The sequence below is a fragment of the Sceloporus undulatus genome, chromosome 1, assembly GCF_019175285.1.
Source record: "Sceloporus undulatus isolate JIND9_A2432 ecotype Alabama chromosome 1, SceUnd_v1.1, whole genome shotgun sequence".
Lineage (NCBI taxonomy): Eukaryota > Metazoa > Chordata > Lepidosauria > Squamata > Phrynosomatidae > Sceloporus > Sceloporus undulatus.
This window is the reverse complement of record NC_056522.1, coordinates 208,035,135-208,048,500: the sequence shown is the minus strand read 5'-3', so window position 1 is coordinate 208,048,500 and position 13,366 is coordinate 208,035,135. Positions and strand designations below refer to the sequence as shown.

Here is a 13,366-nt window from a genome sequence, read left to right as displayed (position 1 = left end):
TCCTTCCCCGGCCAGGGGCCAGTCCCAGGGCCCGCGGCGGGAGCGATGACCATGACGGCCATGGCAGAGAGCCTGGGCAGCCCGGTCTCCGGCAAGGCGGTCTTCATGGAGTTCGGGCCCCCCCGGGCAGCAGATGCCCCCCTCGCCCCTCTCCCACGGGGGGCACTACTCCATGCACTGCCTCCACGCCGCCGGACACTCCCAGCCCGAGCCCCCCGCCGCCGCCTCCTACAGCCCCGCCGCCGCCGCCGCCGCCGCCTCCTTCTCCCGGCCGCTGGGCTACCCCTATGTCAACGCCGCCTCAGGCAACCCCTACATGAGCTCCGTCCAGCCCTACCCCGGCTCCGCCAGCCTGGCCCAGAGCCGCCTCGAGGACACAGGTAGGTGCCACCCGGGGAGGGAGGGAGGCGGGGGAAGGGAGGGAGACCCCCCCGGGACCCCCAAGGCAAGGCAGGCAGGACTCAGGGAAAGACAAGGCAACCCCAAAGCCAGCCCCAAAGCCAACCCAAAGTCAATCCATCGCAAAACCAAAGCTACTCCAAGGCCGACCCATAGCCCAGTCAGAACAAACCCAAAGCGATCCCAAAATAAATCTGAAGACCGCCCAAAGCTACCACAAAGCAAACCCATGGCCAATCCAGAGCAAACCTAGAGCAAACCCATAGGCAATCATAGCAAACCCAAAGCAAAACCTTAACCAATCCATAGCCAACCCAAAGCCAAAGCAAATCCGAAGCTAAACCAGAGCCAAACCAAACCCGAAGCCAAGCCAAAGCTGACCCCAAAGCTCCCAAGTACAATAGAAAGGGGGAAAGGAAGGCCCCTTTGCCTTCCTTCCTTTCCTGCCCGGTCCCACCCGGGGAGAGAACGAGAGCCCCCTTCCCTCTCCCCGATGGCCGGAGTTTGCCCACCAAGCCACGCCATGCGGAGCCGGAGAGGCACTTCCTCTCATCCCCAGCCTCCCTCCGTCCCTCCATCCATCCCTCATCTCTCCCTCTCTTCTCTCCCCCCAGATGTGCGCCTATTAGGCTCGGCAATTATTTATTGCGTGGCGCTATAAACAATGTATGCAATTAAGGGTAATTAAACCTAAAGTGCCGCCGCCGCTGCCTGTAAAAATAGCAAACTTTCCCTCCCTCTCCCTCTTTCTCTACAATTCTCTCTCATTCCCTCTTTCCTCCTCCGAGACTGGCAGCCTCCTTGGCTCTTCTCCCTCGCTCTTCTCTCTCGGGCCTTTTCTCGAGGGACCAGAGAGGAGGAGGAGGATGCAGCAGCAGCAGAAGAAGAAGCCCAAAGTGCTTCCAAGAAATCGCCAGGCTGCTGTTGGAACTCCTGGACTCATGAAAAAGGAGGAAAGGAGAGAAGAGGCAGATGGGCCCTTTGGGGACCCCAAAAGTGGGCCAGGGTTGCTTTTTTGGGGGGGGAATCAATCCTTCATTGGACTGGAGGCCTCTAGTTAGAGCTAGACCACCCTCCTCTTCTTCTCCATCATCTTCATCCTCCTCCTCCTCCTGCTGCTGCTGATGGTGAGGGTGTCCTGCCCTTAGTCCTTCCCCGGTGCCCCCCTGACCCTCTGGTCTCTTTCTGCCCAAAGGGACGGAGACGGAGAAGAGCACGGTGGTGGAAGGGGGCGAAGTGCGCTTCAACGGCAAAGGGAAGAAGATCCGCAAGCCCCGGACCATCTACTCCAGCCTCCAGCTCCAGGCTTTGAACCGGCGCTTCCAGCAGACCCAGTACCTGGCTTTGCCCGAAAGAGCCGAGCTGGCCGCCTCCTTGGGACTCACCCAGACGCAGGTAGGCCGAGGAGGGACAAGCCCAGGGCCCAGGCCCAGCCCGCAGGCAGCACGCCTCACACACACACACACACACACAACTATGCACCCCTTTCGAGGGTTCCCTTTTGTTTCGCTGGGCCTTTTAGGGGCCTGGTGGGTGATGGCCAAGGAGTGGGGGAAACACGCATAGCCCGGATCCCAGAACAAAAGGGCTTCCTCTTCTCATCCCATGATCCACATCTTACTCCCCCCCCCCACGCCCTCCCGGCGCCATTCCTATACAGATTTCCCTCAGATTTGGGAAGCTAAGAAGGGTTGGCCCTGGTTAGTACTTGGATGGGAGGCCGCCAAGGAAGACCAGGCGCTGTCGGCTGTATTCCAGAGGAAAGGACTGGCAAAACCATGAGTCTTCCTTGCCTAAGAAAACTCTGAGATTCCTGAGTCGACAGCCGACCTGCAGGCAGGCAGGCAGGCATACATACATATATGCGGGAAGTGATATATATATGGTTACAAGCATCGTATCTCCTAATATTTTGAAGTTGATATTGTTATTTTCCTTCTTCTTCTTCAAAATAGCCCCAAGGGGGTGGCCTGTGGGTAGACAGGGGGGCCACTAGGAAGGGGCCAGGAGGAGGGACTGGTTCCCACTCTCCCGCGCTCTGCAGGATTTCCTCTGAATAGCAAACAAAGATATTCAGACTATTCCTCAGGGATCAGGGTATTTAGATCTCCCTTTGGCAAGGCTGGGGGTGGATCTCATCTCCACGAGAAATGTACATTTCCCACTTCCCAAGCCTTGGAGGAATAAAAGACCCAACCACAATGAAGTTATCTCTCTGTGTCTCTATCTAAAGTGAACACTACTTCATTTTGGTTAGGTCTTTTATGCAATACACACACTCTCTCTATTGCAATATATTATTAAATGTAACAATTTTAAAAGGCCCATGCAATATAAATTTTGAATTGTGTCCCGCGTTGAGTCCCAAGTTTTTGGGGGAGGAAGCAAGAGACAAAGGACTATCACGATGAGGACCATCTCCCCTTCCCATTTCGATCCAGATGCTTGCAAGAGGATCATCTCCCCTTCCCATCCCCCCAAATGCCCACAATCGGCACCCGCCAAATCCCAGTCTCATTCATTTCTTAGTCCATTTTGTCTTCGTAGAAAGACAAATAGGAGGGAAAAAAGATCTCTAGAGGCCATCCAAAGAGCCATCCTCTCTCGCTAGAGGTGACATTTGAAGTCGTTTTAAATAAAATACTTGCATCTCTTATTTTGAATTGTCCCTCCCATCCCATCTGGATTGAGAGACAGTTGAGGCCACTTTCCTTGCGCTGCCTGGGAAATACGGGGATCCCGCAATTTGGCCATTTAGTCCAAGGTCCCTAAAAGCCTCCGGGACTGGATTGCGATCCTGGGCCGGTTTGATCCCGATCTTGACACTGGAAACAACAAGGCCTGCTTCCTTTCTTCATGGCGGGGGGATTTGCAATTACATGGGGGTCTCCCTCTTCTTGGAAAGAACTATCCCCTTTTTAAGGGCTGGGTAACTTAAAAGAGAGCCAGTTTGGAGTAGTGGTTTGAGCGCTGGATGATGACTCTGGGGACCAGGGTTGGATTCCCAGTTCGGCCATGAAACTCACTGGGTGGCCTGGGGCAAGTCACACTCTCTCAGCCTCCTCAGCAGAAGGCAATGACAAAGCCTCTCTGAACAAATCTTCCCAAGGAAACCCTTAGGGTCTCCATAAATCGGGGACGACTGGGAGGGAAAAAATGGGAAAAGAAAAGCACCCATTGGCCATTTTGCAATTTTCTCTAATCCAGGGAGGGAGAAAGGAGGTTTACTGCTTCATGGCCTCCCTTCCTCTGCAAGAAGTCTGTGCAAGGGAGCAGTGAGTAAAGCTGGCCTGCCTCTCCAAGCTCAAGAATGTGGCCCCCGAGAGAAAGGGGCCCTTGGTCTCCAAGGAGGGTCCTTCCAGGGCAGGGGGACCAGGGCAGGGTAGCTCCCCCCCCGCAAAGGAGGACAGGGCACCGCAAAATGGAGGACATGCTAGAAATAAAAGGAAAACATTACCAAAGTAAAACCTAAAAACACTCCTAGAAATATACATTCATGCTTCTTAGTGATGCCCAAAATGGAGAACATGAATGAACAGAAGCTCAAAACTCTCCTATAAATGTAAATCAATGCGTCTTAGTCCTGCTCAAAATGGAGGACATGAATACATAAAAGCTCAAAACACTATGTAAGTTCATGCTTCTTAGTGATGCTCCAGAGGGAGGAGGATCTTTTGGGATTCCTCCTGGACAGGAAGCTGAAACGTGAGACCTGTCCTGGGAAAGGAGGACACTTGGTCCAAGCTGTTCCCGGAGCTTTGGGGCTGCTGGGGAGGAGGACTGGCTTTGGCCCCTGCCTGCCCAGACTGACTTCTCTCCCCCCCCCCTCCTCTTTTCCCCGGACCTTTCCCGGACGTCTCCCAGGTGAAGATCTGGTTCCAGAACAAGCGCTCCAAGTTCAAGAAGCTGATGAAGCAAGGCGGGGCGGCCCTGGAGAGCGGGGCCTTGGCCAACGGGAGGTCGCTGTCGGGGGGCTCTCCGCCGGTGGGCCCCGTCTGGAGCACGGCCACCAACCCCTCCTCCGCCGCCGCCTCCTCCTCGCTGCCCGGCAAGACCTCGGCGGGGACCCCCGGGCCCTACATCCCCAGCTACACGTCGTGGTACCCTTCGGCCCACCAGGAGACTCTGCAGCAGGCCCAGCTCATGTGAGAGCCCCGCTGCCTGGCTGCCTGGCTGCCTGGGCTCTCCCTGGGCCACCCTCTCCTTTCTTTTTTTAAATCCATCTTTCATCTGCTCCATTGCCACTTGGAAGCCCTGGCAAAGGACAAGGCTGGTGTGGTTTTTCAACCCCGAGAGAAGGAACACTTTGGGGGACAATCCTGCAGGCTGGAGCCCCCCCCCGGGACCCACCGGCGGAGCGGCAGGGGGCTTCCTTTGGGGGTCGGGGGAAGGAAGGCAGGAAGGCAGGCAGGCCAGCCCAGCCAAGGACCAGCCCAGCCCCGGCAGGAGCCCAGCTGCCACGCGGGGCACGTTCCCACCGCTAACAGCTGCCCGGACGGAGGAGGCCCAGCAGCCGGACCGCAGACAGCCCGAAGGAGCCGCAAGGCCAGCCCCGAAGCCGGCGGTGGGAAGAAAAGAAAGAGGACAAGGCCAAGGAGGGAGAGAGGGAGGGAAGGGGCCCTGGTCGTCTGTCCCCGTCTGTCGTCTCTGTCCCCATGAAATGTAGGTCATGGCCTCCCCAGTCCCACTCCCTTGGCCTCCCAGGAGGGGAAACCACGCTCCCTCTCCACTCCTCTCCTTTCTGCCTTTTTTATTTACTTCCCCCTTTCTTCTTTTCCTCCCTCCTTCCCAGCCTCCCTCCCTCCTTCCTTCCTTCCTCCTTCCTTCCTTTTTTATTCTACGTTTCCTTTCCATTCCATTTCTCGTTTTTCCTTCCTTCCTTCCTTTTTCCTTTCCTCCGTCCTTCCTTTCCTTTTCTCTTCCCTCCCTCCCTCCTTTCCTTTCCTTACTTTTCCTTCCCTCCTTCCTTTCCTCTTTCCTTCTTTCTTTCACTTCCTTCCTTCCTTTTTCTTTTCTTTCCCATTCTTTCCCTTCCTTCTTTATTCCTCCTTTCCGTACCTTCCTTTCCTTTCCTTTTACCGCTTTCCTTCCCTTTCCCTTACTCTTTCCTTTCCTTCCTTTTTTTAAACCCCCCCTTTCCCTTTTTAAATTCCTTTCCTCCCTCCCTCTTTTCTTCCCTCCACAATGTTCGTTGTAGTCCTCGGTGTACATTTTTGTTTCCTTTTTGTCGAAGGGGAAAGTGGGGAGGGGGGATTTCTTAAATTATTATTATTTATTGCCTTGAAACCTGCCACTATGAGAGTCCTAATAATGTGTTTGGGTTTGTTTTTTTACAAAAGGAAAAAAAGAAAAAAGAAAACAAATAAAGGTACGGTCAGATCTCTTTTGCAGAAGTGACGCTGTTTTCACTCCGTTTGTTCCAAACCGGGCGCAGATCCGGTTCGTCCTCCCAGCCTTTCTCCCTCCCAGCCCAGAATCCGCTTTTCTGTTGCGGGAATCCGTGGAAGTGGAGCGGAATCCCAATGTCGCAGTTAGGCGTGTAAACACAAGCAAGCCCACCCAGATATAAATGTATCACACGCACACAGTTTTGGTCCTCCGTCCTTGAGACAGTTGTCTGGGATTCTACTCCTGAGTAGACAAGGAGGAGATTGCACTCCTAAAAGTGGTTTTAAATTTTAAAAAGGAAGGAAGGGAGATAATTTCGTTAATGTCGCGATGGCCGTCTTTCTAGCGGCGCACTAACTTCGGGCCAGAAAGGAACCAAGGCGGCAATTGGGTTTTAAAATGCAATTTCTTTGCACACACACTGCTGTGACACTCATCCTGCACCCATTCTCCTCTTCAAGCTCCCACCATTTGTGTGTATCTATTCTGCTCATTTAGTCTAACAATAATATATAAATACGTTGCACACATTTTAGTTTTTTAAAGAAAAAAACTCAAATTCCCCCGAAGCTTTTAAAATTCTCATCCCCAGCTATTTTTATCGGGAGAAAGATGAAGCTTTGTGGAAACTCTGGGCGATTTTATCGCAGAAACAAATCGCAAGATGTATTAAATTGATGTTTTAACGCTCTCTGGGACGAACTTTAGTTTTATCTTTAAATGATAATTCGTAGGCTTCTATCTTGAGAGGAGAAAAAAAGGGGGAGGAGAAATCTTAATTTCTCCTTTTTTTGTAAACATTCCTTTAAAATTGATGTTTACAGCCCCTTGGACAGGCCTTTCAAACATTTCTTTTTTGTTTTTGTTGTTGGGTGCCTTCAAGTCGTTTCCGTCCCTATCCTGGGCAAGCTTTTTTCAGAGGAGGTTCTTGGTTCAAGAATCAAGATTCTTGGTAAGATTCATTCAGAAGAGGTTTGCCATTGCCTTCCCCTGAGGCTGAGAGAGTGTGACTTGCCCAAGGTGTGCAAAAAAGCCGTATTTTTAATAAGAGGTTTGTTTTGAGATAGTAAAATTATGATATGGAATGAACGGGGGAGGGATCATATTTCCTGCCTGGGATCAGTCAGAAAAGGAGATTCTGCATGGAAAAAATAATAAAAAGAATTCAGGATCGCTCTTAGAAATATAGTAAGAAAAGCCTGATTCGCTTTGGAATTAGCATTGATCCAGGCTATGGTCGCTTTAGTCCGGTTTGAATTCAGCGCTGGAAGGCGCCGGTCTGGGTCTGGATCCGTGGTTGGAATCCGGATTGAAAGGAGGCAAAAACTGGCCAAAGAGCAGAAGTGATAGCTGGGATCTTTCCCAAATAAGAAAGAGCCCTCCGCCTTGACATGAGGCTGCTGAACAGCCGAGGAACCGGAGCTGCTCTTGGACATCTCTCCCGTTTCTCCAAAGCGAAGTCTAAGGCTGCGTCCACACTACAGAAATAATCCGGTTTGACCCCACTTTAATTGGCTCCATGCTATGGAATTGTAATTTTGTAAGACATTTAGACTTTTCTGTCAGAGAGCTCTGGTGCCTCAACAAAATGCAACACCCAGCTTCTATGGCAGTTAAAGTGGCATCAAACTGGTTTATTTCTGCAGTGCGGATGCAGCCTACAGGGATTGTGGAGGTTTGTTCCCGGGAGCTCATGGCGAGAAAGAAGCCAATCCATAGATTAATGTCAACTTTAAGGGTTGGAAGGGTTCTCTCTCTGCCCGCTTTCCAACTCCCTTCCACCTAGAATTACGTCCAGTTGGATGTCTACTCAGAAGAATAGATCCTCACAGGACTTGCGCTTTTGAGGGATCTATTTGATTTTGGTTTGGTTTGAACCCAGAACCCCCAAGTCCAGCGCCTGCTTGCAAAAGAGTGGAGAACTCCGACAGACATGAATAAGCATGAAGGAACGGGGTGCCTCTGAGCATACCTACTCAGCCCCAGAAGCCCAGAATTTGGGACCTGAACCAAGCTCACAAGGTCATCCGCACGAAATCCTCTCGCCCCACATTCTTCCAAAGCAACTGTATTTGTGGCCTCGGTGAGGGCAGTGGAGGGCTTTTCCCTTTTTCCGCAGGTTTTCTGGAAATCAAAGCCTGATCTGCCCTTTGTCCGACCCGAGATCATTTCCTTAACGCTCAGCATAAAGATGTGTTGGTCCAAAACACACTGCAGAACTAATCCAGTTTGAGATCGCTTTAACTGCTCTGGCTCAATGCTAGAGAATCCTGATAACTTTTTTGAGAAGACACTGAGCCTCCTCTGTCAGAGAGCTCTGGAGCCACAACAAACAACAATTCCCAGGATCTCCTAGCAGTGAGCCAGGGCAGTTAAAGCGGTCTCAAACTGGATTATTTCTGCAGTGTGCTTTGGAGCGTTGTTTTATACCCCACCCTCTCTTAGAGCCCCTTTCCCCCATGGAAATTGGGGGTAGCCAGGTTGGTCTTTAAGCTGGGGCTGGTAGAGGAGAGAGAGGTGGGCAATGCCAGCAGCTTCCAAAAGCCCTGGGGCCCGCTGGGATTTGTCTTCCTCTGCGTTTTCAAAAGCAGAGCCGCGCGGAGTGGGTCTCGCGTGGGGCCCTCGCGTGTCTCTCTCCCTCCAAAAACCTCCAGTCTAGGCTTCTCAGCCGCTCCTGCCCAGACTGTCAAACTTTCCGGGGAGGAAATTGGCGGCTACACACGTTTCCAGCCCTAAAGCGTGATGCCTCCTCCGTCTCTGCCGATTAGGAGCGGCTGGCGGCGCCGGGGGAAGAAGGGTTTGGACAGCCGCTGTTCCGCCGGGAAAGAAGGGCCGGCCTCAAGGAGGAAGGGGAAAGAAGGGAGAAGGGGCAGCAGCAGGGTTCTGGGTTCAAAGGGTGCGCGCCTTGGGGAGAGAGAGTGGTCCGGGAGACAGGGAACGGCCAAGAAAGGCAAGACCTGGGCTTTGGAAAACAGGGGGTGGTTTGCTGGTGGGGTTTTGGACACTGCATGGACTTGGGGTTGGGGTGGAGGGAGATCGGAAAGAAGGAAGGAGGGGGACGAACAAGGAAGGGGGGAGGGGAGGAAGGGGGGGGGGGGGGGGGGGCAGGGCCTCTCTTAGCATCTGATTTCCCAACCTTTTGTCGATCCTTTCGGAGACAAAAGGGGAGGAAGGGTTTCCTCTTCCTTCTCATTGTAGGTAGAAAACAAACTGTATAAGAAAACCGCTTAAAATCTTGGAAAGATGCATGTTATCCCATCAGTCGCCATCCTTGCTCAGTAGCAATAATAATAATAATAATAATAATAATAATAATAATAATAATAAATCATATCCCACTAATCCCCGCCTTTGGTCCACTGATGGTGGTGGTGGTGGTGATGATGATGATGATGATGATGAGAAGAAGACACCATCATCCCAAAACAGGAGACCTTTCACATTTCGCTCCAGGAAAGCGAGGTGGCCCTTGTCCTTGAAATGGAGCCAGTGGGATTGTGTCTAGTTTGAGGGGAGAAGTCCTTGGGGCAAGTTGGCCTTGGCTTTCCAAGCGGATGGGTCGATCCTGGGATCACAAGATCCCAGGGCCAAGGTTCGTTGGGGGGCTTTCCCTTCCCCTTCCTCAGTTCCTCTTGGGTGAGGTTCCTATCTACCCACCAGCAAGTCTTGGTGGTGGTAAAGTTGGGGGGGGGGGGAGATGTTGAGTGGGTGGGTGGGGAAAGATGGGAGGCAAAAGGGGGTGGATATTGAAGCTGTTTGGGTGGAGGGGGTGGAAGATGAAGGAAGATGGATTTCTGGGAGGCTGCTGGGGGAGGAAGCGAGTGATAAATCGTATCGATTTTTGTTTTGACACGCACCTATTTTTCAATCCTGGGCGATGAGTGATCAAATGATGCGGCCCTCTGCCTAATGCACTTGCAAGGGGAGAGAAGCGGGAGAGAGGGGAAGAGAGAAGGCACCACAAAGTGCCACCAAGTGGGTCTGGGGGAGAAAGCGCGCGTGGGTGGGAAAGGAGGGATTTTATAGCTCCTATTGCAGGAGGAAAGCCAGGCAGGCCGTGGGAGAAGCCCTCCAACCCACTAGATCCCCGAATGGGCAAAATATTTATCCGGAGGGGCCATCCATCTCTGTCGGGCCAAATCAGGCTGAAACCCAAGCGAGGCTTTGCCTCCAAAATTATGAAAGAAAGTCCCAATTGGATGCTGGCAGCCGCTTGGTCTTCTCTGAATTGAACCAGGTCTTAATTCAGCCCAGTCCAAATGGAGAAATGATGAGTTTTCTGGCGAGGAAGGCGGGCTGGAGTGAGCGCCGATCAGAAGAAGGGCCCGCTTGGCAAAGATGAAATCTCGGCGCGGAGCTCATTAATTCTGCTTCCTCCCTGACAAGGGGTTCATCAAACATCAGATTGGGAGATTCTCCCTAATGAGGAGATTAATTAAAGGAGGAATCATCCGAAGAAGGGGCTTCTATTGAAACAATACCTCATTACAATGATTAAAAACTGATTTCGAATACGAAGCCTTTTTTTCCCTTCCCACGTGGGCTCTCATTCTCTCTCTCTCTTTCCGCAAATGCACAACCTTCCCAGATAAAAATGACAAAATGCAATTTGGGGGCAGGTTTTGTGTTTTTGCACCCGCTTTTGTTTAGGCGGCTGCAAGGAGAGGGGGAAAAGAAAGAGCCCCTGCCCCTCATCTCCCCATACTTCTGCCATAGGTTCCACACAGCTTAATGATCCTCCAAATGACTCTTTCTCTATCTCCCCCCTCCCCAAAGCATCTCCTTGCTTTAAAAAAGACCCCAAAGTGCGCGTACAGCTGCAAAACCCAAGAGGGTCAGCATCATTTCACTGTATTCTCTTCTTGATTACAAGCCGAGCCCATCAAACACAACATAATTACAGTAATTTCAGGTTTATTTATTCTAATGCAGTTTCCCCATCTCTCGGGTAATTATGAGCAATTTTTTCGCCCAGGGAATCTTTTTTTGCATTAACAAAAGAGATAACGCACTGAAAGCCAAATTTGCGGTGCATTGAGAATGGGGAGAAGAAAAAGAAGAAGAAGGGAGGAGAAAGAGAGAGAGAGAGAGAGAGAGAGAGAGAAAGCCACAGAATAGGTGCGAGCAGCCATCCATCCCTCCCTGGCTGGCCATTTTCTCGGCGTCGGAGTGGGGCAAATTGCTTGCAGGTGTATGGAGCCCCGGTTGTCAAAAGCCGAGGGGGCTTCCCCATTAGCCAAGGCACAATGTTGAAGTAATGAAGACAGGCTCCGCCAAATTGCCAAACAACAGATACCTCTTTCATACCGCCTGCCTCCCCCTCGCTAACACACACACACACACACACACACACACACACACACACATAAGGCAACCGGCCCCCTTCCCCATTCAAGACCCCCCCACATGTCCAGCAAAAAAGCCCAGCTGCCTCCTTGCATTTGGAAACAGGGTCTGAAAACCGTCCCAGCCAGACCCATCGCCACGATAGCCAGCTATCTCGCTTATGCCACACTGTTGTTGTTGTTAATATAATACAATAATATAATAATAATAATAATAGTATAATGTATTTATATCCCGCCTTTTCCCGAAGGAATCAAGGCGGGTTACACGACATGGGTGCCTTCAAGTCGTTTCTGACTTATGGCGACCCTATCATGGGTTTTTCTTGGCAAGGTTTCTTCAGATTTTTTAAAAAAATATTTGCCAGCCTCTGAGGTTGAGAGAGTGTGGCTTGCCCAAGGTCACTCTGTGTGTGTGTGTGTGTGTGTGTGTGTGTATGCGCGTGTGTGTATATATGGCGACTTTAAGGCGAACCTATCCTGGGGTTTTCTTGGCAAGTTTCTTCAGAGGGGCTTTGCCATTACCTTCCTTTCAGGCTGAGAGAGTGTGACTCGCCCAAGGTGTTTTTTTTAAAATGGCCGAGGTGGGATTTGAATCCTGTTCTCCGGAGTCGCAATCCAACAACACTCAAAGCACTACCCCGATTCAATGTCTCTTATTTGCCCGCCCACAGGTTTTCTGCATTCCCTGTGTGTGTTTTATTAAATGGGATTTAAATCCCTCCCTGGCTCCTGAACCCGCAACACACCGTTCCGTCTGCAGGCATCACAAAGGAGCCTCTCCCGTTTGGCTTTGATCCGCGAAAAAAGGGGAGCCGCAAAGTCGGGCTACAACAACGCCAAGCTTTTGGGGTTTTTTTCTTTCTAAACCTCCCAGAAGGATCAAAAGAGGAGAGAAGGGTACCAGGGAGACCTAAAGGGGCTTCCTTCCTTGTTGTCGGGGTTTCCTTCCACTTCTCAGCTTTACATCCTCTCTTCCTCCATCCCTCTATTAAAATCAGAGACGGGGGGGGGGGGGAGGCAGGTCAATTGGGAACGGAGTTCAAATCCACCCACTCCCTCCCGGTCAGCTTCACACAAGTTACACATCGCGGCGGGCACAGTCTCCTCTCTCTCTCTCTCTCTTTTATTATCTTCTCCCCATAATAGTCTGAATAAAGGCGACCCAAAGGAGACCCACACTTTCTTTCCCTCGCAGATCCTTCGCAGGCGCGACTCCCTCCCTCTTTCTCCTATTGTACTACAAATCCCCATCCCTCTCCCCCCTCCTTCTCTTTCTCTGTGTGTCTCACATACACTTTTGAATAATCTTGCCACCATTGACACGGAAAGTTGTGTTGTGAATCAGCGAAGGAGGCATTCAGCAACACCTTCCTTTTCTCTCTGTTCCCCCCTTTCCTAGTAAAATCTAGGGACCAAAAGCATCCCATCAAAGGGTGATGGGAAGACAGTAGCCCCCAAAAAGGACGCCCCTGTGTCCCCCTCTTTGGCTTACCTTGAGGTTGCCAGTGTCGCCTCGACCTGGAGCCCTTTGGCGCAGGACTCGAACCCAGGATCCGCTCGCCCAAGTTGCCCAGAGGGATGGAACCGAGGCTGGAAATCGGGCTGGGGGCGTGAAGGGGAAAGAAATAGCCATGCCATCCAAAGGACACCCCACAAAACCCCCCAAAAACCGGGATCCGGAGGTCTTCGGGAGCCTGGGAGCCTGGGAGCGCCCGGCGCCTGCCGAATATCACTGGGAATTTCTGCGATATAGCCTCTGTCTTTATAGCTGATGGGGGAAAAATTGCAGATTATTAGCATAAATGTTTACTCTTCATTACGCTGATGACATTGTGCACTCGAGATCTTGGTAATCTTTGGGAAAATTATGAGTAATTTTTAAAAAATTTTAAAGCAGCAGCAGCGGCGGCGGCGGCAGCGGCAGCAGTTACCGTGCAATTCAGGCTAATTCTGCGTAGGCTCCGAACGGATATAATTATCGAGGAGTCAAGATGTTATGCTAAAAACTATGCATTGATATTCCCATTTATTATGTACATACAACTTTGACAATGTTGATGCTTGAAATAGCAGGAAATTGTCTTGCGCAAAAAAAAAATTACAGTCCATATTAGGACATGTGAAATTGCGAAGAATTATATAGTAATTGCAGGCTTTCAGATGGGAGAGCCAGAATGCTCAAACTAGTGCAAATGTGGATAAAATTACAGATCAGAGCAAAAATTAGGGGG

The 13,366-nt window shown here is 51.2% G+C and overlaps 1 protein-coding gene and 1 long non-coding RNA gene across 2 annotated transcripts in view; one reads left to right on the top strand and one right to left on the bottom strand.

Moving 5' to 3' along the window:
* The window catches only part of LOC121920123, an 86,375-nt gene extending 73,537 nt beyond the window's left edge, over positions 1-12,838 (bottom strand). Inside the window, exon 1 of the long non-coding RNA XR_006101659.1 lies at positions 12,628-12,838. This is a non-coding gene — a long non-coding RNA (uncharacterized LOC121920123). The remainder of the gene's footprint in view (positions 1-12,627) is intronic.
* DLX1 (distal-less homeobox 1) lies at positions 24-5,188 on the top strand. The gene is given in 4 exon segments (XM_042447206.1): positions 24-114; positions 116-380; positions 1,595-1,794; positions 4,264-5,188. Coding segments are annotated over 4 exon segments (819 nt in total). The 5' UTR covers positions 24-45; the 3' UTR covers positions 4,549-5,188.
* Positions 12,839-13,366: the final 528 nt, after the last annotated feature.